Raw genomic sequence first — 27439 nt, 5'->3', positions numbered from 1 at the left:
AAGAGAAATAATGAGAAATTTTGCTATATTTTACAATATTATTTTGACAAAAAAAAAGAACGCTGCGGAGGCTCGTGAAAAAATTTATGCTGTGTACGGTGAAGGTACATTATCAAAATCAGCTGCGCGGAAATGGTTCGCTCGCTTTCGTTCTGGTAATTTTGATGTGAAAGACGAGTCACGCTCTGGTCGTCCAGTTACTGAAAAAGCTAATGAAATTGTTGAAAAAGTCCAGCAAGATAAGCATATTAGCAGTGTCGATATCGGTATGGAACTAGGCATTGACCACAAAAGTGTTTTCAACCATTTACACAAAGCTGGATGTTTACAAACAGAAGCTGGATGTTTGGGTTCCTCGTGAGTTGAGCGCGGAAAACACGATGAATCGAATCAACATCTGCGATGCGCTGCTGAAACGTAATGAAATCGAGCCATTTCTGAAATGTGTCATAACCGGTGATGAAAAATGGATCACGTACGACAATCGGAAGCGCCAAAGATCGTGAACAAAAGATGGTGAGCCGTCACAAGCGTTCGCGAAGCTAGGATTGACGCTAAAAAAGGTGATGCTGTGTGTGTGATGGGACTGGAAGGGAATCGTCCACCATAAGGTACTTCCAGTTGGTCAGATGATTAATTCTCAACTCTACTGTGAACAACTGGAGAGATTAAGCCACGCAATTGAAAAGAAACGGCCCGAATTGCATAATAGGAAAAGTGTTGTCTTCCATCACGACAACGCCCGACCACACATTTCTTTGACGACCCGTAAAAAATTGCGAGAGTTTGGTTGGGAAATTTTGATGCACCCACCTTAGAGTCCAGACATAGCACCCTCTGACTATCACTTGTCCCGATCTCTGCAGAACTCTCTCAATGGAATTAAACTGGCTTCAAAAGAAGCCTGTGAAAACTACTTGGTTCAGTTTTTTAACCAGTAACCACAAAAATTCTATACCTATGGCATCATGATTCTACCCGAAAAATGGCGAAGCATTGTCGATAATAATGGAGCATATTTGGTTTAAATAAATTCATTTTCACAATATAAGAAATCCAGTTGAATTTTACTAACAAAACGCCACGAACTTTTTCCCAGACCCAATATTATTCGAGCAACTTTTAGGACAAAAACTGTACAACGTACAAATGAATTCGATCTTCTCGCTTTGATGGGGCAACGCAGCTAGGTTATACATTTTGCAATTTCACTAATTGAAGATATCTGTAGCACGTGCTTGTGGAAGAGCGAATCGCCAACTCGATTAAAAAGTCGGTGAACGAATTATCTCGGAAACCGTGGATCCTTAGTCGAAGAATCTCGGCAAAGAATAAAGAATCAGACGAGCCAACGGCAGAAGAAAAAAGCTGACGGAATGAATTGTCCTTCGCGGTGAAATACGGAATGATAAAACGGACGGGTAATCGCCAGCAGGCAGTAAACGTCGGGCTGTTACCGTTCGAATTGGCAGCGTATTTACAAAAAAAAGAAAAATCGCACGTCGCATCGCGAATGTTTTCGCGAACAATGCCCGGCAGTCCCGGCCGCGTCTTTTACGAGGTGCACAACGTCGAAAGAATGCTCCGCCAAAAGTGACCGCGAAAAGAAATGTATTTGTTCTTAGAGGACGGTCCCGTTCACCTGCGGCTTTCCTCATACGAAACGCGTGCTACACGGGCCCCGATCGCAACGTATCCCTCCGCGACCACGTTGAAACCGTTGTTCCCGGATTTTACCGATCGTAAATCGTTCGTCGTTCATCGGTTTCCCTCGACAAATATTTTTCTTGTTCGATCCGGCAGCTGGCCGTTGGATCGTGCGAAAGCAAATTAAAACCGCAGAAAGAACGCATCCTTGGTCTAATTGCGTGCACTTGGGTGCGCGCAGAATGCAAACGCTTGCACGCATTTGGATGCACAAGGAATCGAACGGAGTCGCGGCAAGGCAGTCGGATGGATGATTTTCCGGAGAACTTGATCACCTGTTCTAATTAAAGAACAGATTAATCGTGATTCTGTGCTAATGGTTCGACCGTAATGTTGCGTTTACATAGGTTATTCCGGGCTTTTGAGGATTATTTTGTACGAAGTTTTATCGTAACTTTTCGTCGTCTCGATGAATTTACGATGTTATTCGCTGAATAAATTTAATAAATATCCAATTACGGTGCTTCGTCAAAGTCCTTCAATATTTCAATCATTATCGAAGGAAGTACGCGCACAGAATGCATTTCCGTAATTTTAATTGAACTGGGGATACTTAAATGTTAATTAACGTCCAATGTACCATTAACGTTAAATGCAATATTTGCTCGTATAATCGACATCGATAATATAAAAGTGCGAATACAGCAGTGACATTTAAAATAATCGTATTGCACAACTATGCGATCCTCGTAATCCGTATTGCGCAACGTTAACAGTTGTTTAAAAAACGCGTTCCTAATTTGGGCACTTCAATTTTAATAAAAGAAACAACCTTTTTTTACCTTTCACGTCAAAATACCTTTTTACGCAACTGTTAATACCCCGGCACAAAATATCGGGTATCCAATTAAAAGGACATAAAGCGGCCGTCGCATCTCGATAAAAAAAAAGGAGAACAATAAAAAGGATTTATTGCGTCACGCAGCGACCTTTACAGCACGCAACTCTTGTTTAAAATATTTTGCCACGCCAATAATTTCCACGTAATTTTAAGTTATCGCGCTAGAAGACCGCCGATATATTTTAAGATCATTAGAATCGCTGATGTGAACCGTTCCGTAAATAATTACCCAACAGATACTTCTTAATGGAAGAGGCGGCGCTTGAATTTCAAGTCGCTCGAAGATTCGAAGGCGAAGAAATTTTCCGTAGGCGCGGACTTATCGTTCGGTGTTCAATTAAAAGTGCAACTAACGTCGCACGACCGTTATATATTTCTGGGAAGAGTCTCGATGTTTAATAAAGAGGAGAAGAACCGTTCATTAGCGACGGAGACCGTAGTCACCGATGATTCTCGAAGGTAGATCGGGGTGCAATGATTTTTTCGCTCCTCGTCGGAAACTCTGTTCCACCTAAGGCCCTTTGGAGCCACACAACCCACACACGATGGCTATTAGAGGTATGAGGGATGCCAACCGATTAATACGCCGACATGGCTCGCTGCCCCATTAGCTTTGATCACTCCCAAACACCATCGCAACCTGCCGATCTCCTCTACATGTACGTGTGTATCGCGAAAACATATGTTCGCCGAAGCATCGATGCTCGCGAGTGCACGAGCTGCCATCTCGTGTGCCAACGTTTCATTGAGAACTCGTGCACACCGAATTTAAATTTATTCGAAACTATGAAACCACTTAAATATAACAGATATAACTAAAGAATAACATAATCGATCGCATAATCGCTAAAAACCCAGCAGTCGAAGCGACTTCAAATCAAATTTCTCTATCAATTCAAATGAATTTTCAGTAATTTGAAAACAATATTTTGAGTTTCACTAATTTTGTCGTAAACAAAAGATCACAAATGTATCAAATCCGCAACCTGGAAATGACTAAATTGATGATCATTATGCATTCATCACAGATATAACTAAGAATAACATAATCGATCGCAAAGTCGCTAAAAACCCAGCAGTCGAAGCGACTTCAAATCAAATTTCTCTATCAATTCAAATGAATTTTCAGTAATTTAAAAACAATATTTTCAGTTTCACTAATTTTGTCGTAAACAAAAGATCACAAATGTATCAAATCCGCAACCTGGAAATAACTAAATTGATGATCATTATGCATTCATCACAGATATAACTAAGAATAACATAATCGATCGCATAGTCGCTAAAAACCCAGCAGTCGAAGCGACTTCAAATCAAATTTCTGTATCAATTAAAATCAATTTTCAGTAACCTAAATACAATATTTTTCTATTAATTTAAGTTTCACTAATTTTGTCGTAAACAAAAGATCACAAATGTATCAAATCCGCAATCTGCAAATAACGAAATTGATGATCATTATGCATTCTCATGTTTTTGCAAAAATGCTAAATTTCATGTTCTTCGAATTTATTAAATAATTTTGGATTTTCTAGATTTTATTCAATGGTGTTTTCCGTGTGCACAAAGCTTTGTTTTAATACTGATTTGTCGAATAGAATGATAATTTGATGAAATACTGTTCGTTCGAGCACTGATTTAACTATTACTTATGTTATACGTTAGTAAATACGTTCGAAAAGAATCGTTTAAAACGAAGTTGTGCGTCGTTGCAAACCATGGACTGTATAATTAAATAATTTATTGACCTCGCGCAGTTGAACTTTACGTTTTAAAGGACGAAGCAGGCTCGTCGATACTGTGTTCTATATGAATCACGATGCACAATGTTTGCGTTCGTAATTCTTGGTTTGGAAAAGCCGTGCTGCAAAGTTGACCCATAAATATGGAAATAAGATAAGGTTCGATATAAAATTATTGTTGAAGTACACGGCGGAGCAATTAATAACACGTCTATACAACAACTATTCGAGGCACGCGTGATTTACGCACTCAGGGCTGTAACCAAGGAACGGGTGGATCGATAAATTTGTCGATCTTTTCGCACGCGTTCATAACACTGCCCGTATCGCAAACTTTATATACTATTCAACGCCTTGGGGTAAGAAAAATATTCGGAGGCAACGGAGTGCAACACCTGTAGATCCCGTTGTAATTTATATTCCTAGCTGCATAAAAATTCACCGCGCAGCGTGCGGGAACGCGAAGGGATTGCACAATGCAACGCGCGGCAAAAGTAAGGCGTTCCTGAAAAAAAAATTCGCAATTATGCGAACGGAAAATACGCGAGATATCCTGATGCTGAGAGAAATACGGAGATTAGATTTTTCGATGCTCGATACGTTATCGAGGATGATCTAATTACAATTTCAAGAAGGCGAACTCTGTTTTTCTGCTGCATTTTTTGCAGTAGACGCACACCGCCGCGGGCTAAAAACGCGAAAATATTTAGCGGCACGTCTGACGTAACGCCGGAGCTCATAGAAAATTGATTGTGGACGGAGAGCTAAAAGCTTCGCGTCTGTTTTTTCAAGTGCACCGGCGGAAATTAATTTTAGCCTCCACTGGAAATAATTATTCAGCGAACGCCGAATGCCCGTGAATATTTCACCGTATCGCAATTAAATATTCTCTTCTTCGGTTACATTTTTATATTCCATCCAGAAATTCCGTTTGCTATTCGGTCGAATAAATCCGTCTCGGCACACGAAACATTCCCCTTCATTGGCTGACATTGCTGAAATTAATATAGCGGCAGCATGATTTCAAACGCGCGAATTTTTACAAAAAGCAAAAAAACGAAACAGTTGAAAGAGAATTGCGCGTTTCGCAAATTTTAACGACGCGACTCCGAACGTTGCAATCTTGCGCATTTATAGTTCGCTTCTACCGATTAAACTAAATGGATGATTCGCAAATAAACGATTGCATTTTTATTTACCACACACTCTGTATTCTCGAAGGTCGCAAAATCGATGTTTTACATTCGCACAGATTAAACTCGCAGTATATCTGATGTTTACGGGTCATCAAGCTCGCTCTCGATAAAAATCCCCCCCCCCCTCCGCGAGAGCATTTTAAACGACCATTTATACTGTCACGATTCATTCTTTAAAAGGATCGATCAAATGTCAGAATTACTTGAACGGGAATGCGCTGTTGGGAGGTTCGAGTTTCGTGTTTCATCCTGATAGTTCAGCCAGTATTTTATTCAGTGCTCGGAGCAGCAAAAATTCTCGAGGTAAATAGAGTATTGGCTGTGTGGTTGTGCATCGACGCGAAGAGTCGTTTTTAGCATCAAAGCGTCCACGGTGGCCTTGAACAATTTACGTAGACCGGTTGTCCACCATGGTTTGTGCCGGGGTATGAGTTATAATATCTGGCCGGACTAAAATTCTCGCCGAAGTCGCATATACTGGTCGATCTATCGCATAGTCACGGGACTCGGGCTGTCTTTTATCATGGAACCACTCTTTCCATCATCCTGATTTCGCGCTGGAATATGAGTACCCTAACGCCGTACTTACTCGCTGGTAACTATAACAGTTCACCGAAGTGTATACAGGGTGTTCCACAATTATTTCAACAGCCGAAAATGAGGGGTAGCTGAGGTCATTCGAAGTAACTTTTTCTTTTGCGAAAATGCAATCTGCGGCTTTGTTTACGAATTATTAACGGTTGCTAACACTATGCCGTCCACAGATCTTAGACATGATTCTTTTGTTTGACGCCGGCATGATAGCTTGGAAATTTTAGATTTTAAAAAAAATTTCGGAGATGGCGGTAATATAAATCCCTAAAATTAAGATATGTCATCGAAGAATTTTCGTACTTAATTCTTAGTTAAATAACCACAATGCTATAGTTGCTTTGCTGCCTTTTAACCACCCAAGAAATATAGTTCAAATGTTATTTCAGTTTTTTAAAATGGCACCAAAGTGGTGCCACCGGACGGCACGGTGTTAATTGAACATTTCTGTCCACTCAATCCTCCGCGCTTTAATTACAAGACCAATTGTAATCGAAATATAATCGAGGTCATTGCAAGATTACCGCTTTAAACGAGATGCTGCGTGAAATAAAAGTTGTATAAAAGAAAAGAGAACCGTATCTATGGACATAGTGAATATCCAAGGAAATATATGCTACTCGATTCTTGCTGTTAACGACCTATCCCCAGGAAGATGTAGGTAAATTTGTACAAACAGTTCAAGTACAAGGATAAGCGAATACCGGTTTCTAGACGAAATTTATGCAGGACTACGCTTCGCTAGATCCCCGATATATTTCCCGGCTTTGTATCCGACTGATTACCTAACATACCGCTGAAATTGAAGTGGACAATAACGACGAAACAAGAACGGTGAAACCCGTCGAGTAAAATGGGCTCGGGAAAAACTGGTATCCGGCTATTAGCTGTGCAAATTGTTGATGAAAGGTTTAAAAATAGCGAGCGCACAGTTCGAGCGATTATCGAGTCCCCATTATACTATCGATTTTTCCAGCTTCCAAATAGGAAAAAGCTGCATTCATTAGTTACTACAACCAGTGGCAGTTCCATGATCGAATCGCCGCTATAAAATACTGTCGATCAACTTTTTATACGCGAAGCACAAAGTCGCGAACAGTATGAAACTGCAAAGTGTACACAATTTTTCGAATGATTGAATTTCAGACCGTAAAATCGTCGATTAATCAGCGACAAGAGCAATTCAGCTCGTTAAATCTATTTCGTATCGTTGTTCAATTACTTTCTAATCTGAACATGATTTCATCGTTTTGAGAAACTTTCGCGGTTTTGATTTCCTTAGATCATCCACATGAAATCGTATAAGCGTTGGATAATTACTCTTACAATTAGCTTGCTCTTAATTTAATAACTTTTTTTTAATAACTCTGCATTTTTAAATTAACACGATTATATTTATCTTGACATCGCATCCCTGCAATCTGAACTATTTCAAAGTAAAGAATCTGGAGTCTGTCGTCGTGACTGTCATTTAAGCCAAATGGAATTAGGCATAAACTTGTACTGTTACAGACTTCGCGAAACAAAAATTATTAACTTTCAACGCGCCATGATTATCGCTAGCCTTGTCCCCGAGCGGTGGAGGTCAAAGAATTAAATTGATTCATAGCACAATTCGATAATAAAATAAAACTACAGCGAACTTCGCTGTCACCGAGGTTGCGACGACGCACGGTAGGGCTGCATGAATCAAAATCTCGAAAAAGAAATATTCGAGCCGCGTCCGCGCTCGCGCGATATTATCTGCGCCGAAGCGATTCGCTCGAGAGATACATCGAAGATCTCAAGAGTAGGTGGAGATACCCGCCGTGAGGAGAATTAAGCTCATCAGGCTCACAAAATATCAATTGTACAATCATTGTCCGGCCGATACGTGTGCGTTCTATTAAAGAAAATCAGATCCGGTTAAGAGATATCGGGTACACGATGCCGCGAACCCCGTCGTGAGGGAGGGAATTTAAGATCTCCATCCTGCTAACAAAGTTTCAATTTTATGACGAGCATCGGTGGTATCATCGAGAAGTCGCTCTTCAATCAGAGTCCTAGGACTAGATTGATTTCAACGATAATACGATTGAAATCCCGGCGAAATTTTTATTCAATTAAATCTTCGCTCGCTGAACCACGACAGGAATAGCTTTTATTCAGATCTTTATTCAGCTTTTTTCAGATAATTTAATGAAAACATTTATCGAGATAATAAAAGACTTTGAACATTGTGTACAGCTAGCATATTGAAAGAACAGAATGATTTGTATACGTATATAAAACAATATTCTATTTACAGTAATGTCTCCTTAACTGACGCTCAGATTGTGCAGAAAAATGGACAATTTGGGAAGAGGAGATACCATTATTCGAGCCTTGCAGCTCGTTTTCATAGTTGTTGACAATTCGTGACTATAAAAATGAACCGCGAGGATCGAATAGTCGTCTCTCTTCTCCCTAAATTGTTCATTTTTGTGGGTAATCTATGCGTCAATTAGAGAGGCATTACTGTAATTCTTGTTCTTAATTAGAAGTATATTGCTAATTACTTTGTGTTACATGTTCCATTCGAACTCTATGAATATAAAATGATTTGCTTTTCATAGTCTTCTCTACAATTTCTATATTTTCTAGCTTAGATTCTCGTGTCAAATTTATAATTTTCTCTCTCCGCGAAACAGAGTATCGCAATTATTCACTGTACCTTGAAAAATATCGCGAATATCGCGACGACGTTCTTTTCAAAGCTCCAACAGAGAAAACCGAGGAATTAGCAGCTCGATCCTCGGTTCCAATCAGCCGGGGCTCGAAACATCGGCGTATTGATCACCGCTTGAAAACGTACCCCCGAAAAGGATATCTTTCGGCTCCAATTCACAGGTTTGGTACTTTTCAATTCGCAATCTCGCCGGCTGATATTACCGGGATTCCGCGGGAATCTGAATAGGCAGATACCATTGAACGCGTCGGAACGATCATGCCAACCAGCAATAAACGGCTTCGCACGCGACTGAAAAAAAAGGGAGCAACTCGGGAAACGATCCGACGAACAAAATACCTGCATATCTTTCGATCTGCATTCTTTCGCACTGTAATATCGTAATGTTTCTAAGCTTACACGAGAGAAAGCAAAAATATGTGGCAATAATTTTGCGCGGCCATCTTTTTCATGCAACGCTATTTCTCGTACAATGCGCGTTGCAATAAACTTAGAAAATGTAAAAATGAATAAAAATGACGGGTTAACCCCTTAACGCGCAGAAACGTATTAACACGGACGTGCAAAACCGGCCAAAATGTGCAGACCCGTATATATACGGTCGGCGTCGCAACTTATGTCGCTAAAATGTTCAGATTCGAATATATCCGGGCAGTAAAAATAACTTAATAAAAACCAAGGAAAACATTCAATTTATTGATATTCATCGTGTAATTCTGTATTGTAAGCTGTAAAGTTTGTTTATTTGGGATTATAAAATATGGCCTTTTAGGGTGACACTTATAAGCATCTCTGACCTGGTAATTGTTTCTATCTATCTATATCCATTATTGCGTATCTAATTAGCATTGGCACTTTTGTGAGTTTTGTTATGACTAATTTATTTATTACTCTCCAGTTATCTCCGATCTCTTTCTATTTTTTGCTTATTCAGGAATAAAATATGCACTTTTAGGATGCAAGTAAAGTAGACGTTATCAAAGTGAATTTCTTCAAAGACAATTGTTTTTTATTTTTTACAAATATTATTAGTGTCAACATATAAAAACGTTTTTGTTTTATGGTGTATTTTTATAGAGAGTAAATTGGATTTTTAGTGTATAAAAGGTATGTTTTCTAATGTTGAAATAAGGAATGTTGGGCTACGTGCTGCACCTTGTTTTGAAATTTACCATACAAAAGAAAATTTTGAATAGTTTTAGTTTATTATATATTTCTCAGCTAATAAATATTATTATTATATTAATACAAATTTAGGTAAAATTAAATATTTTTCAGTTTTTTTTTCGTCTCCTCCTTCCCCTTCAAAATAGTAACTGGTAATTGAAAAACAGTACGATGGGTACAAAATTCGATCTGCAATGCGATTCAATATTCACTATAATTATTTATCCACTATTTTTATTGAATTTTTAGTAATTTTTGCATTTTTTTTACATATTTATTGAAATTAAGGTCCAAATATGTATTTTCTTAGATAAAAAAAAATTGATTTTTTTTGGTCGGTTTTTTTTTTAAATTGTGCATTAAGGGGTTAATTAAACTAATTGTAACCACACAATTTGTTCGAATTTGTTGAATTAAAGTTCTTTCGTTGAATTTACATGGAGCAAACTGTTTCGTTTATACGCGATAGCAATATTATTTGCGTTGTAAGAGGAAACATTTGCAAATTTTCGTGCGACACGATTTCCTGTAATTCGTAAAATTCGTAGAAGGCATTAGTTTGACTAAATCGATCCACAAAATGCCTACCTGTATTTTTCATAAATTGGTAGGTTACGTTACTCTGATGTAAAAAAGGAAGTGATTCCAAGTGGTAAATAAGTATTTCTAGTTGTAACAAATGAAAAAATTCTCTTTCTCATATAATACTGAATGTGTCTAAAATTCAAAGCTCTCTTTTAGAGTTTCTCGCACGACGTTAGCTTCTGTACGCAGCGTCGAGCTCAGCTGTTCGAGCTCGAAGCCGGCCCAGGTGAGCGACCCCCAATATGTAAACAAAACGGCCGCCTTGATTATATCGTCGATGCATTTGTCGCGCCTGGACCGTCCTTTCAATAATCCCAATATCGAATCCCTTGCCTATTTTCCGTTGTTTCCATGCAGCGCTGTTCGTTAGGGCATTGCCCTCGTGCACTGTAACGAGCGTTCAGCGCTGCTTAGGCCTTCCAATATTCAAAAATACCACTCCTTTTCCTTTCCTACCCGATGGCTGACATAAATAAAGACCCTCGCATCGCGATCACGTTAATTAGCAGTTATCGTCAGTTATCAGCTATAGTTACGTTAATCTTGATACGCTTTTGTACGTATCACTGCGCTTGCAGCTTATTATTCGTTACGCTTGCAATCAAGTTTCGCTTAACTCTTTAGGGCACGGTGGGATTAAATTATATAATAATTTAATAAACATATTTTTTATGCACTTTAATGCATGGTGGGACTATTTGAGTGCCACCCTATAATAACAAATTGAATTGAATGATTATGATTTTTTATGTTTTTATATTATGTGATTCCTTTGTTAATAAAAACATACTAATTTTGTTGAATTTAAAACGCAATAAAATTTCGGTGCAACATGAGTCTATTTTATTTTCTGAAATCCTGTGGTCCAAAGAGTTAATCCATTATACTTGCAACTTTCGTCACAGCTTCGTAACCATGCTCGATCGCTTGATCGTATCACTCGTGAGCTTCACGACACATCACATTCTGTATCATTTCATCATTTTATTGTGCATTTCCTTCGTTTGTAACGATCTAATTTTTCGAATATATTTCGTTTGCTTAAATCAATGTCTTTTACCGTATAGTTCACCCTACAAATCGTTTATCCTTTCCATCCTAGAGTTCTCAACAACGTGAAAGGGACCACACAAATCCTCTTACCATACTACAAAATAAGCATGGTAAAAACTATATATAAGTATTTTTCGTTTATGAATTTTTTTTGATATTGTCGACGTGGCAGTGAAAGCGCAAACATATTGTTACTAGAAATCTATTTGCTGTTATAAATATACTAATTTTGTTTAGTTTAAAACGCAATAAAATTTCGGTGCAACATGGGTCTATTTTATTTTCTGAAATCCTGTGGTCCAAAGAGTTAATCCATTATACTTGCAACTTTCGTCACAGCTTCGTAACCATGCTCGATCGCTTGATCGTATCACTCGTGAGCTTCACGACACATCACATTCTGTATCATTTCATCATTTTATTGTGCATTTCCTTCGTTTGTAACGATCTAATTTTTCGAATACATTTCGTTTGCTTAAATCAATGTCTTTTACCGTATAGTTCACCCTCCAAATCGTTTATCCTTTCCATCCTAGAGTTCTCAACAACGTGAAAGGGACCCCACAAATCCCCCCCCCCCCATCTTACATTCTCTTCATACAAATTCTCTACATATAAATATTTTAAGTTTGTGAAATTTTCGAGACTGTTGGCGTGGCAGTGAAAGCGTGAACATATTATTACCAGAAATCTATTTATACTGTTGCGCATGCCACGCCGGTTGCCGAAACTAGCGGGGAGATTACAGGGATTATCGAGAACGGAATGCGATTACGGGTCACGTTTTTGATCGGCGACGCCGTTTCGCGAGACCGCGAGACGTTCGAGGCTGCGTAGCAGGTGGAGATACCTGTCACGAAAGGGAAATTAAGGTTGATCGTGGCAACAAAGTGTCAATCCAGCGATGGTCTCCGCGCGCCGCGCCGGCCCACACGGACTCGCCGCGCCGTGATACATCCGAGTAAAATACAAATACCGTGTTCGCGATGGTCAATGCCACGCAACGTACACGCTTCACGTGGGCAGAGACTAATGGTGGCCCATAAGCGCGGATCACCGAACGGAGCAACAGTCCCGTGGAACGTATCTGCGCTCGGTTATCTCGATGCCAAATGCCATACACGCTTTACTGCTACGTGATTAATGCACCCTATTGAAGCTAGGACGATACTCCACGGCTAAACCTCCGAACTTCGTGCTCTCCGTGGCCGTACGCGCAGGCTTGTTATCGATATTTAAAGAAACATCGCCGGGACACGCGGCTGCTTCGTAACCGGCTCGACAGTTGTCAGTCGATCCGGAACCGAGCGGTTATTTATCATGAGCGCGGACCGCTGCGGATTTTACGCGATTACAGTGTTCGCGGATTGTAAAGGCCGCGGTAATGGTTACGTAACGATAGAGATTGTCGCTCGATCGCTAGCTGGGCTCGCGGAATTATTCCCGCGAATCTGGTGATCCGATTTTCGCGGCAACAAGTCTCGCGCGCTGGTTGGTACAGCTGTACGACAGCGGAATAATACAACTACGGTTGAGAAATAGCGAATAAACTCACTGGCACCTTCCCGTTCGGCTTCTCCGGGCCGTTGTTCTCCAATAATGGCGCGCTGCTGCTCTTTCCGCCCATCTCCACGGCCAAGGGTTCCGGTTTCAGCTGAAGGCTGGCCGCGGAAGGTGAAGACGGTGCGCGCGGCAGCGTTTCCAACAATTCCCCGGAACTCAACGAACTGCTCGCTGTTGTGGACAGACCTACCCCCGCCAAAAAAAACAAACAGGGAAAATGGTACATTAGGTAGCGTAAAAGATTGTATATTACTGCATCCGAATTCTGAATTCGAAATGATTCGTTCTGAAATTTCCACGATAAATTCTCCCGAATTGGCGCTCAGGCTTGCACACGAAAATGGACAATTTGGGAAGAGGGGATACGATTGTTCGAGCCTCGCGGCTCGTTTTTATAGTTATCGATTGCCAACGACGACAAAAACGAGCCGCGAGACTGGAATAATCGTACCTTGTCTTCTCAAATTGTTCATTTTTGTTTTCAAAGCTTCGATTCAAAGCGTTAATTAGGGATTTGCTGTAGATTATTCTCACGGAATCAGAATAATATTTTCATCGCTAGCCCGATGATCGTCGAATGTATTATTATTTATACAGGGTAACCCAAAATTACGGTATTTGAGGTGATTATATATATATATTATACACATATATATTCTATACCTGAGGTGATTTGAAGCAACTTTTTCCTTTACAAAAATTTTCTCCGAGGCATCGTTAACGAATTATTCATTAAAAACACTGACCAATGAGGGACGAGTTTGCTCGGGCCAATGAACGGAACCGAGCTCCGTGCGCTCGTTGGCTCGGCCGCCACGCGCCAGCTGAGCTGGGATTCGACCGCTCGACCGCTGGCGCCGTTGGATCGACCGCCTCGCGCCAGCTGAGCTGGGATTCGACCGCTCAACCGCTGGCGCCGTTGGCTCGGCCACCTCGCGGCAGCTGATCTCGCCTCTCATTGGTCACTGTTTTTCGTTAATAATTCGTAAAGGAAGCCGCGGATTGCAATTTCGCTAAGGAAAAAGTTACTTCAAATGATCTCAGGAACCCCTCATTTCCCGGAAGTACCATAATTTTGGGACACCCTGTATATCATAATATATAAGGTAATATCATTTTTATTCGATTATACGAATGCCGTTAGCAAATATATAAATTCATAATCAGTAGACTACGGATTTTCAACATTTATGGTAAAAACGAGTAGAAAAAATACAGAATACAGTAAATTCTTTCCAATTGTCGCTCAGCTTCTGAACAAAAAATGGATGATGTAGAAATAAGAAATGCGATTATTCGAGTCTCACGCGGTTCGTTTTTATCGTTGTTGACAATCGCCAACTACAAAAATAATAGTAGTATCTCTTCTTCCCAAATTTTTGTTTACAAGCTAAGTGACAATTGGAGAGAATTTACTATAGCAGGAAGATGCAGTTTGTCGATTTTCCACTATATTAAGATTGTTAAAGGAAGAAGAAAAATTCTAACTGGCCGCTGCTTTTCGCGATCGGCGCGGAGAATTGTTGTCTCGAAATAGAGAGATCCGCATTCTATTAATTGCAGACCGAAAAGCGTTGCAGAACGGTTTGAAAAATGGCTATTAAGGGACGTCGCATAAATCCAGCGTCCGTTCGATTCCGGCACTCTCTCCCCGCGGAATTTTGAATATTTATACGGTTCATATCTGTTTCCGTGGATGGCCACGTTAATTACCAACGAAATTTTTCCGACGCCGGGGCCGGTTAAATTGCTTGGCAAACAGACGGGACAAAAGTGGTGTTTGAGTTTGGAAAATACTGTCGGCTGAAATGGCGAGGTTTCGTGCCGCGTAATTTGCATCGAGACGCGAGCAGCGTGTTTAGGGGCCCCATTAGCGGGCCGATAGATCGGCGGACGTTAATGAAACTCACACAGCGGCAGATTGGTCGGCCTCAGGGGCTTCATCCTCGGGAGGGTGTCGTCGAGGCCGCTGCTGCTGTCCACCGCGTCCTGGGAATATTGGTCGTCGGTTTCTTTCGTCTGCGTGTGCACGCTCTCCCGTTTGATCCACACGTCCTGCGGATGCTTGTCGTTCCGCGAATTTAATTTCGACGGCCGCCGCCGGATCCTCTCCCACGTCTCCTTGCGATGACACTTGTTGGACGACGGGGCTGCGAAAAATTAGATGGACCGTAAGGACTTTTCCAGCAACCACGGCTTTCGTCCTGTTTTCCGTTCAGTTCGCGCTAAACCTATCGAGTCCGCTAAAAATCGCTGACGTTCGTTACCTCGTAAAAATCACACAAGACTGAATTATAATATACCGAATTTATTACATACTGAATTTATTATATATTGAATTTATTATATACTGAATTTATTATATATTGATTTTATTATATATTGATTTTATTATATATTGAATTTTTTATATACTAAATTTATTATATACTGAATTTATTATATACTAAATTTATTATATACTGAATTTATTATATACTAAATTTATTATATACCGAATTTATTCTATACTGAATTTATTTGCACTTTTCGTCATTTCGATTAAAATGTAACTCTTGAATTCAGATCTATTATTTTCTATAAAAGAGTCTTTATAATTTCTACAATTTTTCGAATAAAAACTGTAAATAATTATTAGAATTAGGTGAAAAAAACGTATATGTCTGTATGTAATGTTTCGGTACACATAGATGTAGTACATAAAGTTCTATAAAATTTATATTAAAACGTTCCTTAAGCACTTCTGATAAATTACCAACGAAAAATATGCTACGATCCTTTAAATCAAATGTGACTAATGTTATATTTAGAATTAGATAACAGATTTCCTGCATTTATATCACGAATGAATAGATGCTGTACGAAACAACGAAACCATCGGAAAAATTTAAAAATCGTTTCCCCATAATTTCAGCTTACTAAAAGGATTAGCGGACGCGGCAAGTTCCATTACAAGAAAAGATTATCGACTCACATTTAACTATCCGTCGATCTGTACTCCTCGGTGGACTGGCAGTGCCAATGCCACTTTCAAGCGGAGACGCTCTGTCGGTCGTATCCGGCGACAGACTTCCGGAGGAAATCTCGTCCATGCTCTGAAGCAGATCCTGCGACGAGGACGAGGATCTATTGTCGTCGTCGACGGTGTCTTGCGGGGAAGCTGGATCCAATGTGCTTTCATCTTGTAACGACTGAGAATCCATTTGCGATTCCGCTGGGAACATCAATTTAAAGATAAGAATGAGACAATTTGTATACGTCGGGGTTAGGTCTCCTCCGCGCCTCGACTTCTGTAAGGTGACGATCCGAATCCGCGTCAGCTACCAGTCGGAATTCATCCGTGTGCAACAATCGCGGAGCAATAAACGCGATTCGAATATCGGTTTACTCGAAACAATTCAGTGGATGTTTTATAGTAGCTGCGAGGAATTCAATTTCTCATGAACAACCGTTGAACGTCGAAAACCAACGCTAGAAATTCCTAACGAAATCAAAGCAATTTAATCAATGAAACTGAAACTTTAAATATTTACAATGGTCAGTGTTATTTGAAATCTTTCACGTTCTAGGCATCCTAGAAAATTCGGTTTGTTCGAATATTTTACAATAATAATGAATTTTGAAGACTGGAGAAAGATTAGCGTCGCGATCGACTGCGTCTACAATAAAAAAGAAAAAGAACGAGTACAAAACTTGAGAAATCGAAGTTCCTAAATCGTTGTTAATAATTAGAAAAAAATCTCTTTAAAAACGGCATTCTTCGGAACCCTGGTTCGAATCGTATTAAATTCACCGTTCGCAGAGCTGCGGGACGAAATGAAACTTGGAATAATGATGGTCGAGGAAGAATGGCGGAAGTTATAAGGACACTCCGTGAACAGAGAGAAAACTTACCTCGAGGTGACTCGCAATCGCTGACCCACGTAAAGCTCGAACTTCTCGAAATAGCTGGCGAAGTTTGCGTGGCCATGTCGGAACAAGTGAGCGAATCCAGAGGTGGACTGTTCGTGCAACACGAGCCAGAGCCATTTCGAATCTTCGATAATAGAGACTGAAGAGAAATTGGTAGCTGAAAGTATATTGACTCATTACTCGGAGGAGAGATTCCACCTTCAGTATTCCGCCAATGGATTTCTACGGGTAAGTTACACAAAGACGCTTTTAACTACGCAGAGCTGGCTTTTTCATTCGTATCGCGTGCACGCGGGAAACTATGATGTTTAGTTTACGGTTGAATGTGCGAGTCGCGTTGGACGATGTTGTTCGAAACGAAAATATTTAATACGGAGAAAACCGACGAATGCTAATAAGTTGGCTGCGCAGAGTTTACGCGCTGATAGAAATGGATGAACATAAAATAATAAATTTGTTGTTCCACATAAAGATCCGCAGTCCGGTAATAAATTATCCGGTGCCAACTTTGTAGCTACAGTAATGTCTCTCTAATTGACGCTGCGATTGTCCACAGAAATAGACAATTTGCGAAGAGGAGATACGATTATTCGAGCCTTGCGGTTTGTTTTTATAGTTACGGATTGTCAACAATTATAAAAAGTCAGTAAGGGAGACATTACTGTACTTCTGCTCTTTAGACGCGAAAGCAAATACAGTAATGTCTCTCTAATCGACGCTCAGATTGTCCAGAAAAATGGACAATTTTGTAAAAGGAGATACGATTTTTCGAGCCTTGTTGCTCGTTTTTTGTGGTTATCGATTGTCAACAACTATAAAAATGAATCACAAGGTTCGAATAATCGTATCTCCTCTTCCCAAATTGTCCATTTCTGTACCTGAGCGTCAGTAAGGGAGACATTACTGTAATTATAGAAAAAAACACACATTTTTCTGTGTTCCCTATGCTGAGTTTCCTCTTGATTTTCCATAAAAATATTTCTCCTACACGATTTATAAAAAATCGTACGAATTGTATAAAATTGCGTACAATTTTCTACAGAGATTATAATTCTCCTACGCAAGATTCGCAAAATCGCGCAATTTAATAACTCTAGAAGAAAACGCAAGAGTAGAAACCGTCGAAGCGAAAAGTGACCGCGCCAACAAGAATTCCGCAAGCGATTGATCAAAGAGGCCCCGGAATCAGATAAAAAAAAATCTGGACTCACGACTTACCGAGCCGGATCTCGAATTCTGCTCGTCCATTATCTTCTTGTGCTCGGCGTTGGCCATGCGTTCGAACTTGGCGCTATCAGCGCTGTCAACCGACCCGACATTGTCATCTTCCGGGAGATCGCAGCTGACACCCACGTCGTTGCCCCTCGATCTCGAGAGCGAGAACTTCTTCAGATCGACCGGGCTGATTTGCCTGATATCCTTATCGGACTCGGACAGCCGTTTCGCCGATACATCGGAGCGCAAAGTCAGCGGCGAGACGGCCCTCTTCTTCGCGAGCCCGTCCCTGCCGGCCGTTTCGTTGGCCGGCTCGTTCTCGGACAGAAGAAAGTCCTGGTCCGGCAGCGACGAGACCCGGACGAGGACGACGTGCTCGCGGTTCTCGTGGAAGACGGGCGTGTGCTTCTTCCAGAAGAGCTTCGAGAACGGGGACTTCTTCTCCTCGGTCGGCGTGACCGGCGCCGACTTGGCGCCGTTGCTCTCGAAGGACCCGGCCCCGATCGGGATTTGATCGTGCTCGGAATCGTGGTCGTGGTCGTGGTCCGGATCCGCGTGATCCTCGCCGCGGCGTATCCTGGCCAGCCTCGGCGTCCTCCTTCGTTTCTGGATCATCAGATTCGACGGCAGACTGGTCTTCCTGTGGCCGTCCGGCCGCTGCCTCGGCGGCAATTTCGCGTTCGACTCGCCAACGACTGGCGGCCCTCCGGCGAGAGGCGCGTCGGCGACGCCGTCATTGCTCCTCGAACTTATCTCTACGAGTTTCTTTGGTTGGTGGTAGCTGTTCGCCAGGTAATTCGACGCCTCCCGCTCGTGTCCGCGGTCCAGCTGCGAGGGTAGGCTGGCGCTGTTCCGGTCGATTTGGTTCCCCATCAAGCTCATCGGGGAGAGATCGTTCGGCTCGTCGTAGTCCGAGTTCAGGGCGTCATCGTCCACGGACCCGTATCGGTCCCGCCTCGCGATCAGGCCCTGCAGGTTGCCCGGTAGACTGCCGCTCTTTCTACGGTCGGCCTCCGTCGACGTCGTCGTCGTCGGCGTCGGCGTCGGCGACGGCGCGACTCGATCCCGCGGCTCGTCGTAGTCCGAGTTCAACAGGAAGCGGTACTCCGTCTCGTCCGCGAACAACTTTCCATTTCGTCGATCACGGTTCTCCTTGTTTCGCCGGCCGGATGATCGATCGGTGCTCGTCTCGCACGAGCTTCCCGCGGAACTCTCGCTGTCCGATATGCCGAACTCGTTCAGCAGCTCCTTGTACTGCACGATCCTCGAGTCTTCCTTGTTTCGACGCCGGTCGGGCTCCTGTCGCGATTTCTCTTTGCTCAGCTCGTTGATTTCGTTCGCGATGATTGTGTTCAGCTCCGCCAGAATGTTCTTCGACCAATCGCCGATGTCGTCCGTGAACGTGCAGCATCTGCCTACGGAGTTCTGTCGCCGGAAAACGCCGCAGCCCGTCGACGGACGAGGCTTCGTCCCGTACAGGTCCTGCGCGAACCTTGCCGGCTGGACGCCGAGAACGGACGCTTGCGTGGGATACTTCGGCTCGTCCGCGATCGTCAACGGTGTGGTCGGCGCTGACTCGATGATCTCGCCGATTTCCTCCTGTCGACAGAGATAGACGAGGAACACGGTTAACAAAAGTTCATACATAACAAGTGGAACTATTGCGTTCGGATAGACTCGATCTTTTGAGTTTTGCACCGATTCACGTTACCGATCCGATTCTGCTTATTTCTTTTAGAATTACCGACATTATACAGAGCGTCCCAAAATTATTGCAGAAGCTGGAAATGAGGGGTTCCTGAGGTCATTTGAAGTAACTTTTTCCTTTGCGAAAATATGATCCGTGGCTCCGTTCACGAGTTATCGAAGAAAAACAGTGACCAATGAGAGGCGAGATCAGTTGGTGCAAAGCGGCCGAGCTAACGAGCCGTCGAAGTCCAGTTCCGCTGATTGGCTCGGCCGCCTCGCGCAAGCTAATCTCGCCTCTCATTGGTCAGCGTTTTTCGTTAATAACTCGTGAACGAAGCCGCGGATTGCATTTTCGCTAAGGAAAAAGTTGCTTCAAATGACCTCAGGAACCACTCATTTCTCGCTTGTACAATAATTTTGAGACACCATGTAGACATGTTTGTCAAACAATCTCCGACGAATCTCCTAATTCAAGCATGCGTGACAATAAATATCTTACGAAGTTTAGATAAATCCGATCTCGTAATAAAATAGTACACCTAATCCTTGTATCAGTGTCCACAACCTTTTTCAAAACGTGCAACAATTGCAAACATTATTGTTCCAGCGCATATTTCGATGCCTGGAAGGTTGGTACATCGATTCATGATTATCCAAGACACCATAAAACCGTAATTTCTTTAGCTTTTTGTTCACTCTGTAAAATCTTAAATGTGCACCGTAAGCGGGATGCTCCGCTAAATTGCTTCTAGAAAAGCCCTAGACCTTGTATGTTTATGGTACACGGTCCCGATAAAGGTATTTCTGTGATCTTGGATTCGGCAAAAACTCGTCGTGGAGGAAATAGGTCCCGCGAACGCTTCCCGCATTCGCGAACCGGCGCGGAGAAATGCCGGTTGCCATAAACTTCCGCGGTTTAACGATTGGTTGCGCAACGTTCCGAACAATTAAATCGGTCGGAGCCGAATCGCTGACCAGTTAACGCGTCCATCGGATTAGTGTAAACGTGCCGAGAAAACTCGAACAAGTGTCGTACGGGCCGAACAGGTTTCTGAACCGGCGATCGAGGTTAATTGATCGTTGCCCGGACCGCGATAACTCCATAAATTAGAAACATCACTTTCTAAGACCGGTGCCGGCGAAATAATTGGAAAAGAAAAGTGCTCGGGCCCGATTTTTCATTGGCCGGTGCTCCGGCAACGGGCAACGTTCGCGAACAGCGGGTTCGCGTCGGCGCTGCTGTCAGCATCATAACTGCTTCATTATGGGCCGCTTTATAAATACGCTCCACCGATTTAACCGCGCGTGCACATACCGCTCGGTTTCATTTCTCGCGCGATACTTCGGCCGACCATAACCGTCGTAGGGATCCCATTGCCCGTGAAGATGATAGCGTTCTCTTCTCAACGATGCATAATCGCTCGCGGAAACTACGGTACACCGCGCCGCGCGCCGTTCCTGTAGCGGCCGATTTACCGAAAAGCGTCGGCAACATATTCGTATCTTTATTACTTATTTATACAGATTTTTGTTGCCGCGCGTTTTATGCACTTTTAGCAAAAATCACCGGGCCGGATATAAAACGGTAAAGACAATTAGAAGGATTGGAGGATACGTTCATGTTATGTACAACTTATTAGCTTAGTTTATTTTTTACAATTCAGCGCTGTACAGTAATGTCTCTCTAATTGACGCTCAGATTGTCCACAAAAATGGACAATTTAGGAAGAGAAGATACGATTGTTCGATCGTCGCGGTTCATTTTTATAGTTACGAATTGTTAACAAGCATAAAAACGAGCCGCAAGGCTCGAATAATCGTAGCTCCTCTTCCAAAATTGTCCATTTTTTGTGCACAATCTGAGCGTCAGTTAGGGAGACATTACTGTACTGACTGACTCTAACGAATCTTTTAAATATTGTCTATTGTCTATTCAATATTCCTATGAATATTGAATAAGAGTTTATGTTATATTTTCGTTGAAATTCAGTTATCACTAGACTGCGATTTTTGTGCATTTGCGACGAAAATGAATAGGTCGAATGCAAAGTAGCAAAGATTTTGTATAATTTGCAGTAAATGCAAAATTGCAAAAGAATTATACAGTTTGAAAATATTGTTGTATTACTGTCAACTCGTTAGTATGATAGTTTCGACATCTTGTAATTAACGAAGACTATTTTTATTTTCCATAAAAATTCGCAGTCCAGTTATCACAAACACATAAATGAATTGTCAGAGTTTCTCGATCGGTAAAGTCTGACATTCATCTAATAACGTCGTCGAAGATTGCACGAGAAACAGTCTAAAACATATTTATAGCAACGTTCTGTTATTAGTTCTTTGAAGTGTGCACAATACAGGTCAATTTTAACACGTCAAATTTAACCTTGAAATTCAGTTATCATTAGATTTTATGCATTTACGACGAAAATGAATAGATCGAATGCAAAGTAGCAAAGATTTTGTGTAATTTGCAGTAAATGCAAAATTGCAAAAGAATTATACAGTTTGAAAATATTGTTGTATTACTGTCAACTCGTTGGAATGATACAAGACAAGAAATAAATGCCTACGTAATTGCGACATATTCTAATTAATTAAGGCTATTCTTAGTTTCCATAAAAATTCGCAGTCCAGTTATCACAAACACATAAATGAATTGTCAGAGTTTCTCGATCGGTGAAGTCTGACATTCATCTAATAACGTCGTCGAAGATTGCACGAGAAACAGTCTAAAACATATTTACAGCAACGTTCTGTGTTATTAGTTCTTTGACGTGTGCACAATGCACGCTATAACCTGCACTTGCTATTTCATTACGCAACGTTCGATCCCGATGGATCGCGGTGTTCTGTTATTAAGTCAAGATGCATCGCATCTCGGAAGACGTATTATTCATATTGCTCTGGGAGTTTCGCGGCACAATCAAAGGATAGAAAGAAGCTTTCCTCGGAGGAAATTGCAACGCCTCCGTCGACTCGATCCGTCTCTGCCCGTGGTATCGCAGTGCTCCAGACATTATTCAAATGACATTGTCTCCTCGTTCGACTCGCAATGAAAATGTACTTCCTCTTCGTCGTTGTATCGCTTGCAAAAATCATCGTATGCGAAATCATCTCACTGTGAAATATATTATTTAGAGGCTTAGAGTTTTTATATGCAAATATTTTGGAAATCTTTCTAACAGATTTCATCGAAACTGTTGCAGCACTTAGGTCACTCTATCGTGACAAATTCGAAGGAAATGAAGCCTCTTTTTCAACAATTGCAGTACGTTGAAAATAAAATAAAATAAAATAAAATAAAATCCTTAAATTTGTCGAATCTCGTTACAGTTTCGCATTCGACTTATTCATTCTTGCCATAAATGCATAGAATTCGTAATGGTCTAGTTATAAAACTACGAACGAAAATAATCAATTTCTATGAAACTTCAATTTCTGGCAAATTATATAATTCGTGGATAATTCTGACTTCGCGCGAGCTTCGCGATGGAACCGTTCCACGGTATCCAGAAAGAAATGGCTGCAGAATTTCTGATCTATCGTGAACAGACAAGGCTGCGTGTCGCCTTTATGCGTTCCTCGTTCCTTGTTGATCAGCCGTCCTCTCGAAGCCCGTCGAGTTTCTCTGAGTTCCGCAGTAACATTTTCATTTGCATCGAACGAACGTCTCGTCAATCCGCCTGGAAACCATGGGAACGATCTCTGTCGGTTCAATGGAGAATTTACATAAACCGAGGCCGGCTCGCTCGGCCGACTCGCGCGTTTCATAGTTGAGGGCGACGACTAAAAGATTGTCGTCACCTTCGACGCACGGACGATCTATCAAACCGCGACCGCGCTATACCCACCGGTAATGAAAAGGTTGATTAAACCTATTCCGGCTAGGTCGAATTGTGATTCCATCTAGCGAGATAGCACGGCGCCGATACCGCCGCGCCGGTCCTATCATTAATCAAACGGCGAGCATTATTCGTGCACAAGTTTCTTCGGTAGGGAAGCTTTTGCAGGCCAACAGGCAGCAATCAAACTTACTATGAAACTGAAAAATTGATCACGGTGAATTTCACAGATTTTTCCGCGGTGATAATGCGATGTTATCCATCGCGGACCCCTGTTCCCGTTGAGAGCCGCCTTTTATTCGCGTCGATCGCCGCCGAGAGACGACACGACGACGTTCTAATCGAACCCACGGGAGAATAATTCACGCAATTTAGGTCCGTTCCGCGCGCGGCACCATATGGTCCTACTGCTTCTTCAAAATTGCATTCCGAGTCGCCTCCGAGTAACTGCAAATTCAATTTGCGCGAGTTAACCTTAACGAACATTGATACAGTTTGCTCAAGACTCGCGCGATATCGATTGCAATTCCCGCTGCGAGGATTGATGGACGCCGCGCGCTGGGCTCTCGGACGATAGATATCTCGGGGGAAAATGTAGGCTCGGATTCTGAGTTTGTCACGTGAAATCGACTCTATCCTGCGTCATTACAATTTCATTTCGAATCGAGCCGCTTTTCACTGTTTTGTAGGAAACGGGCATCGATCCGAAACAACGGATAAACTAGATTTTTACGTTTATTATTTAACCCTGAGCGCTCCGAAGGCTCCGCTACGGAGACATTTGTCATTTCTTCTTCTCTTTCAAATATAAAATCATATGGATATTAAAAAATGCAGAAAATAATATATAGTTTTGGAACATTCGTCGATCTTGTTAAGGTTAAATTTTTGCATAACCAGAAGGAGTTCACCAACGAACACTTTTGTCGTCTCGTTATCTGTAATTAAAACGTGCTAGGTCTGTACCATTACGATTAAACCATTTTTTGACCTTTTCTATGGTTAGCAACATGGAGAGAAATAAATATTACGATGAGAATTTAGAGCCGAGTGATATCGAAGACGTATTTGATTTTGAAGAGTTAAAAGACATTGTGGAAGACAATGTTGGTTATGATTCTGACACTTCGAGTAGTAGTAGCGAAATTATACTACCAAAGAGACGAAGAATGAGAATTATTGAAAGTGAAAGCGAAGATTCGTTACAAGACTTAGACGAATGGCGCGATGTTATGGAAGAATTACATATTCCAGATAGAATACCTTTTAGCGTATTGCCACAGGTCATTGGACCACAAGTTCCTACAAACATTGAACAGCCGATACAATATTTTAAATTATTTTTCACGGACGAATTGGTAAATGAAATTATAAAGGAAACCAACGATTACGCAGAAAATGTTCTAAACTTGAAAGAAATATCTAGTAACTCTATTTGGCAAAGTGAATACTGTGACACTTGTCCAAGTAAACCCAGAATGCACATGGGAGATCGTTACCAAAGATATCGCACCATGGTGAATTACAGAATTTAAAATTTATCTTTTATTTACAATAGGAAAATGTATATTTATAAAATAAATAAATTTTCAAATGCATTCGCAAGGACGTGTAATCTTTTCCGCTCAAAATAAGACTTCCTTTATCTCAGGCGCTCCGCTCCAAAAATGTGCCAGAGTTACTGATAGGCAGTACTCGAAAAACGCGCGGAGCGCTAAGGATTAAGTAATTAATTGTCTAGCGACAGCACGTCGACAGGTGGTAGATCTTGTGCACTTAATTTCCTTCTAGATCGTTCAATGTTTTCGGAATAAAGACGTCTGTCCGCCACGAGTTGCACAACCGTGCCGGTTCAAGCATTATGCGTATGCAATTTCGAAAATTGCGTGGAATGCATCGATACAAAGATTTCGTTGATCTACCAAAAATTGTTGAAACCCGATCGAGACAATTAATCGTTCGAAATTAACAACTGACAGGATTGTTTAAGCAGTTGAAGGATAAATAGGTGGCAGTGCGGATTAGTCGCTGATAAGAATCTGATGGCCGGCTGTTAGAGAGTTAATATTCCCTTGTCTCGCGTAAGTTGGTTGCCCGCTTCGGGCAACGCAATACCGGTGTGGAAACTATGAGAAGCGAGCGATCGATGATTAATCGTCGAGATGGTTATTGCAATACTGGCTGACAACCGCGTAACTGCACTTTTATTTCGAAGCTTTTGAAATTTCAATGGCAAGAAGAAAAAGTTCGCAGAGGTGTTCCCTTTATCGTACCGACGAGTCTCTTTTGTCACGCGTATATTCATTAATTATTCAGAATAATTGAATACCAATGCGTTGATCGCGCTACAGCGTTAATTGCGTTAATTGTACTATACATAAATTAATATCAAATGCTGCATATCTGTGCGCAACTATAATCCTCCGGGGAACCTTGTCAGCAACATGTTATGTTAGTAAACCTAATTTAATCGGCTATCTTCGCTTGACAACGAGCTATAATACGCTGGATGTTATTGACATGCGGTAGCCGATAGATAATGGAACAATGATTGAACCTGGTTATATAACTTTCAAACAGGAAATACAATTTCGATACAATATAATATACGGTATTCCATTTAATTCGAGCATTCTAAGTGTTCCTGTCATCATTCTTGATACATAAGTCAAAATGAAGAAGAATTTGGATATTACATATAAATATTATCGAACTCGGAAGAAATTCTAATCGCATAACTAATTTCTATTGCATGCTGATTCCATACTGATTCTATTCGACACATTAATTTACCAACGTTTCGCAGATTAAATATAAATATCCTGGACAATTATAATGTCTATCGCTAAAAAAAAATGTTCTCGGGTATCGAATAGGAAACCGGTGTGTGTCGAGCTGACGCAAAAGTAATCGACACCTGCTCCGGACGTGTCAACTGCTTTCCTCGCAATCATTACACGCTGTCTATCAAGGATCACATCATTGTGTCCGCTTGAAAAGCCATTCTATTCAATCGGCACGGTGCTCGGCGCGGACCGTTCCCTCGACTGATTACAGTTATCATAACTAGTCGGCCCACGCGAGGAAATCCAGCGAATGGTGCTCCTCTAATCACTTTGTTACCGGAGCTATCTCGAGCAGGAAGAAAGCGGTTGCTAAAAGCACGCGGGCCAAGCTTTCACATAAATATCCGTTTGATAAATGTTCCGGGCGACGCGTTACGGATGGAGAATATTCGAATGGAACAGCGGCGGCCGATAGTAGGCGTGCATCTGGTGCGGAGATTAAATGCAATCCCAATCAAGACGATTCACAAGCACTTCCGTGTCGCTCGACAGAAACACTAAGCTCGATGCAACCGACCGAGCATCTTTTAATTGTTCCTTGCGATCTGCCAGGAATTCTCCTGCTGGGGAAGTTCGATGGAATTATATCGCCGATTACAACGGAATAATTTACATTCGGTTCGATCAGTTCCTGGAAACGTGATACCGGGGAAACAGAACATCTTCGGTCTTGGTTTCTTCGGTTCTGGTCGCACGACATAGTTTAGAAAATGATCTGATAATTACGGTCGAATATTTTCGCCGTTCGCAAACCATAGCGCGAACACGGAGGAGCCG

General features: G+C 41.6%; 1 protein-coding gene across 3 annotated transcripts in view; it reads right to left on the bottom strand.

Annotated features, from left to right (window-relative positions):
- The window catches only part of cv-c (RhoGTPase activating protein), a 550236-nt gene that overhangs the window by 344251 nt on the left and 178546 nt on the right, over positions 1-27439 (bottom strand). For 2 of the 3 annotated variants that reach the window (XM_076523451.1, XM_076523452.1), the window contains 5 exons: positions 18283-19878; positions 17047-17221; positions 16127-16366; positions 15063-15302; positions 13145-13338 (listed from right to left, as the gene is read on the bottom strand). In XM_076523451.1, coding sequence (XP_076379566.1) covers positions 13145-13338; positions 15063-15302; positions 16127-16366; positions 17047-17221; positions 18283-19878 — 2445 coding nt within the window. The remainder of the gene's footprint in view (positions 1-13144; positions 13339-15062; positions 15303-16126; positions 16367-17046; positions 17222-18282; positions 19879-27439) is intronic. The other variant, XM_033472618.2, reaches the window with a different exon arrangement.

The sequence above is a fragment of the Megalopta genalis genome, chromosome 7 (genome assembly GCF_051020955.1).
Source record: "Megalopta genalis isolate 19385.01 chromosome 7, iyMegGena1_principal, whole genome shotgun sequence".
Classification (NCBI taxonomy): Eukaryota; Metazoa; Arthropoda; class Insecta; order Hymenoptera; family Halictidae; genus Megalopta; species Megalopta genalis.
This window is presented reverse-complemented; position numbering and strand designations above follow the sequence as displayed.